The sequence below is a fragment of the Crocuta crocuta genome, unplaced genomic scaffold, assembly GCF_008692635.1.
Source record: "Crocuta crocuta isolate KB4526 unplaced genomic scaffold, BGI_CrCroc_1.0 scaffold299, whole genome shotgun sequence".
NCBI classification, from domain to species: Eukaryota; Metazoa; Chordata; class Mammalia; order Carnivora; family Hyaenidae; genus Crocuta; species Crocuta crocuta.
In genome coordinates this window covers 447,773-451,366 of record NW_027532747.1, presented here as the reverse complement: position 1 = coordinate 451,366, position 3,594 = coordinate 447,773, and the positions used below count along the sequence as shown (strand labels likewise).

Genomic DNA, 3,594 nt, shown 5'->3' with positions numbered 1-3,594 from the left:
GCAGGCGACGCGGTCTCGCCGGTGCTCCGCCCGCAGCTCCCCGCCCTCCCGCCGCTGCTCGCCGTGGGCGCGCCCGTCTACGTCCTGCAGGTCTGGCCGCCTCCCAGCCGCCGGGGCTTGTTAGGGGGGCTGTCGGGAAGCTCCTGGCTCTTCTGAGCTTGTTACCGAGGGCCCTTGGGTGGAGACCCCTCGGGTTCGCTGCCGGGACCTGCTGCTGCTTTCGAGATAGATGGGGGGGGTGGGAGTAAGGAGAGAAGAGGCTAAGAAGAAAGGTCGGGATTATTCAGCGCCGTAGCTCCCGCTTGTAACGTGAAGCTGAACACACTCCTTGAGTGCTTTGTGCGAGTCCCGGGCAGCCCGTGGGGTGCAGGCGGGCCGCTGGGCGCCGGGGAGGGGCTTCCCAGCACACAGTAGGCAAAGGGGTTCCAAGTTCAACGAGGACAGCCCCTCCGAGGAGCAGACCTGCAGCGCGGTAGTTTTAACCCACTTTCCCTCGCTTTGTTTATGCTAGAATTCCTTTCCCCGGAGAACGTGTAATAAGGGGGAAGCAAGATTCTAGTGGAGAACAGGGAGAGGTGCCCTCCAGGCCGGTCGTGGGGTGTGTGGCTGGATGTGTGCGGCCACAGGGCTGCCCCCGGGAGGTGGTCCCGCCCCGCCCCAGCCCTGTCACCCCCCTCACTGCTCCCCTTGGTTTTTCAGGAGGTGCTTCCTGCTGCTGGAGGGGCTGCCGGGTCTGAGGACGTGCAGTGCGCCCGGAGCACCATCAACCCCCAGGACCTGCTGTGACAGCAGCCCTCTGCCCGGGGGCCCCCCGGGCCCCATCCCGGGCTCTCGCAGGCCTGAGTGAGCCCCCACGTGGTCTCCGCTCAGGAGGCCAGCCGAGTTCTTTGGAGACTTTAGGGCACGTTTTTCCAAAATCTGTTTCTTACGTCATATCGGGAACCCGTTTGGGGCTGTATGAGCTGCACCTGCCTCCTCCGAGCGGCGTGCGGCCTGAGGCGAGTGTTGTGTCAGGCAGAAGCGCACCCCTTTTCCCATTCGGCTGTGCACCCACAGCCTTTGTCCCGTTTGACCCAAGCTGTGGGGCCCCTGCTGCGTTAAAGCCCGGACTTCTGCAGGAAGTCGGGTCAGGCGCAGGTTCCCCAGTCAAGGACCGTTGTGTCCGTAGCAAACCTAAGTGGGGGCTTTGAGCTTAGCTTTGAGCGTGTTAGCATTTGGCCTGAGACGAGCCTGGAAACCATCTCCCCTTTCCGAGCTAACAGGCTGTCCCCCAGCCCCTCGCGGCTCTGTAGTTGGGTTGAGGTTGTCCCTGTGTGGGGCAGAAGTGGTCCTGTTGTCCCAGCGATGGCAAATTCAAATCCGCATTTTGGCAGGACCAGGCGGGTGGCTGGCATGAGGGGAAAGTGGTGGGGGTGAAGTGGGGCGCTGGGGGCCCTGTGAGCGGGGCCTCGGCACAGACCAGATCTGGGGCTCGTAATTCGGGAAGGCCAGAGCTAAAACTTTAAAGGCAGTTTTTCCAAATTCTGGATTTGGATGTTAACGTTTAACGATAACTCATCGGCCCTTTCTGAAGTCATGTCCTGAGCCCTGCATGTCGCGTGGAGGCCCGGAGAGGGGCCAGCGTGCTCGCTGCCATGGCTGCAGAGGTGCGCCCGCTGGGTCACCAGGCCTTCGTCCCCAGGGTGGTCTGTCTGGCGAAGCAGGCGAGCTGGCACCTCGCACGTATTTATTTGTGTGTCAGCGGGACCGGATGCGGGGGCACGCAGGATGCTGGCGCTTTTGCCTTGTGCCTTTTGAACTGCATGTTTGTTCAGATGCTGTTTTGGTTCTTGGACTTGGACTTGTCCAAACTCTGTTTTGTGTTTTTTCATTTCTTGGTTTCTGGACTTGGGCTTTTGGGAGTGACCCCACCGTCTGGTTGTGAGTCATCTCTCTGTCCTGCTCCGAGGTGCTGTCTGTCCAGGGAGCCGCTCCACCCGGAGGGACTTGGGCCCCGTTTATCAGTGGTCTTTACCCACAGGACTCTGTGCTGCGCCTTAGCCTCCAGGTCGCCCAGAAGTCCCCCCCCCCCCCACGAGGAGCCACCCTGCCTGCCAGCATGGCCTTGGGGGCAGGTGGCCTACTGACCACACCGTGCTGTCCTTCTGATGGGGGCAGGGGGCGGGCTGCCGGGACATTCTCCCAGGGGTGTGTCGCTGCACCTTCCCCGGAGCGCCCCCTGTGAGCGCCCACCACTGTGAAGCAACCAGTACTGGCTGTCCGTGTTCTGGGCACGACGCCCCCAGGGGCGAGGGCCCCGCATCTAGTACGGAGGAATAAAAGTTCTTGTATAATCGCGCCGAGGCATCGCTTGGCTTAATCCGCAGAACGGTGTGGACGGCATCGAAGTTGTGTTTTTCCTTCGGTCCGTCGTCTGCTCACCTGCTGTCTCCTTTTCTCGTCCCTGCGCCGCGGCTAGTCCCCCATCCCAGCTCCGCGTGGACTTGCCCTTGGTCTCTCAAAGCAGCCACCTCCGGTGAGGGCAGCGTGGGCACCTTCCCTCAAGCATTTGTCGGGGGCCAGGGGTTACAGGGCAGGGCACGGGCGTGGAAACCAGCCTGCCTCCTCGCACGGGCCAGCGCGGCACCGGAGAGGGGGAGTTTATTTCGCTCGAGTTACGGGGACACACAGCGGGGGGNGAGCTGCGGCCGGGGGCCCCGTGGGTGTCCCAGCCTCTGGTCAGCCTGCGGGCTCCAGGCCGGCGCTGCCCTTCCGGGCCTCGGGAGTGAGTCCATCCAGCATTTAGGAAGCCTGTTCCCTGGGGTGCCGGCCCCTCCCTCGCTCTGTGTGTGTGTGTGCAGGGGGTGCGCCTCAAAACGGATTGGGAGAGACCCGTCTGGCAGAGGGAACCTACTTCCTTTGCTCCGGGGACGCCAGAGGAGACCCCTGTGTCCGCCACCCCTACGTGACAGCGTGGAGAATGCTGCTTTTCAGAATGGCCCTTGGGCCTCCTCTGTCTGCCCGGGGCTGCATTCAGGCCTGTGGGGTGGTCGGGGGGACCCCTAGTGACAGCCGATGAGCTGGAATGAGGGGCTGGCTGGAGTGTAGGTGGCACGGTGGGACCCGGCGGGCGCTGAGCTGAGGGCCTGCCCCTGGGCAGGGCCGGAAGGGCACAGCCAGGCCCCTTGCTGCCAGGAGTGCGTGTGCAAGAGGGCGGGCGGCCCCAGGGGAGGACTCGCAGAGGAAGCAGGTCCGGGGGCGGAGGGCAGCCCTGAGGGGCCGCGGGGACGGCGGGCCAGGAACGGGGACCCCGCTCTACCCTGGCCTGGCTCTGATGGCCCCACCTTTCCCCCCGCACCTCAGCAGTAGCCTCTGCAAAGGAGGCGAGCCAGACTGGACTGTGGGCCCTCGGCCCCTCCCAGCCCCACCGAGCCCCTTCCTTCCCTGCGGTGATTCCCGGGGCCCCCGTGCCCACCTTCTTCTTGACCTCTGCCTGGGCCCGGGCCTGGGCGCGCCGCAGACGCTCCTCCTGCAGCTGCTTCTGCATCAGCGCCTTCTCTTCGCGCGCTCTGGGTGCCGGGGGCAGCGCGGGGCAGATTAGCACCTGGAGGCGCA

At 64.3% G+C, this 3,594-nt stretch overlaps 2 protein-coding genes across 2 annotated transcripts in view; one reads left to right on the top strand and one right to left on the bottom strand.

Annotated features, from left to right (window-relative positions):
* Positions 1–2,337, top strand: part of ZXDC (ZXD family zinc finger C) — a 35,880-nt gene extending 33,543 nt beyond the window's left edge. Inside the window, exons 11-12 of the mRNA XM_077780816.1 lie at positions 5–90; positions 700–2,337. Of these exons, the coding sequence (XP_077636942.1) occupies positions 5–90; positions 700–786 (173 nt within the window). The 3' untranslated portion in view covers positions 787–2,337. The remainder of the gene's footprint in view (positions 1–4; positions 91–699) is intronic.
* A 704-nt stretch (positions 2,338–3,041) lies between these two features.
* CFAP100 (cilia and flagella associated protein 100) overlaps positions 3,042–3,594 on the bottom strand; it is a 45,981-nt gene continuing 45,428 nt past the window's right edge. The window contains exons 14-15 of the mRNA XM_077780814.1: positions 3,408–3,548; positions 3,042–3,213 (exon numbers count right to left, since the gene is read on the bottom strand). Of these exons, the coding sequence (XP_077636940.1) occupies positions 3,042–3,213; positions 3,408–3,548 (313 nt within the window). The remainder of the gene's footprint in view (positions 3,214–3,407; positions 3,549–3,594) is intronic.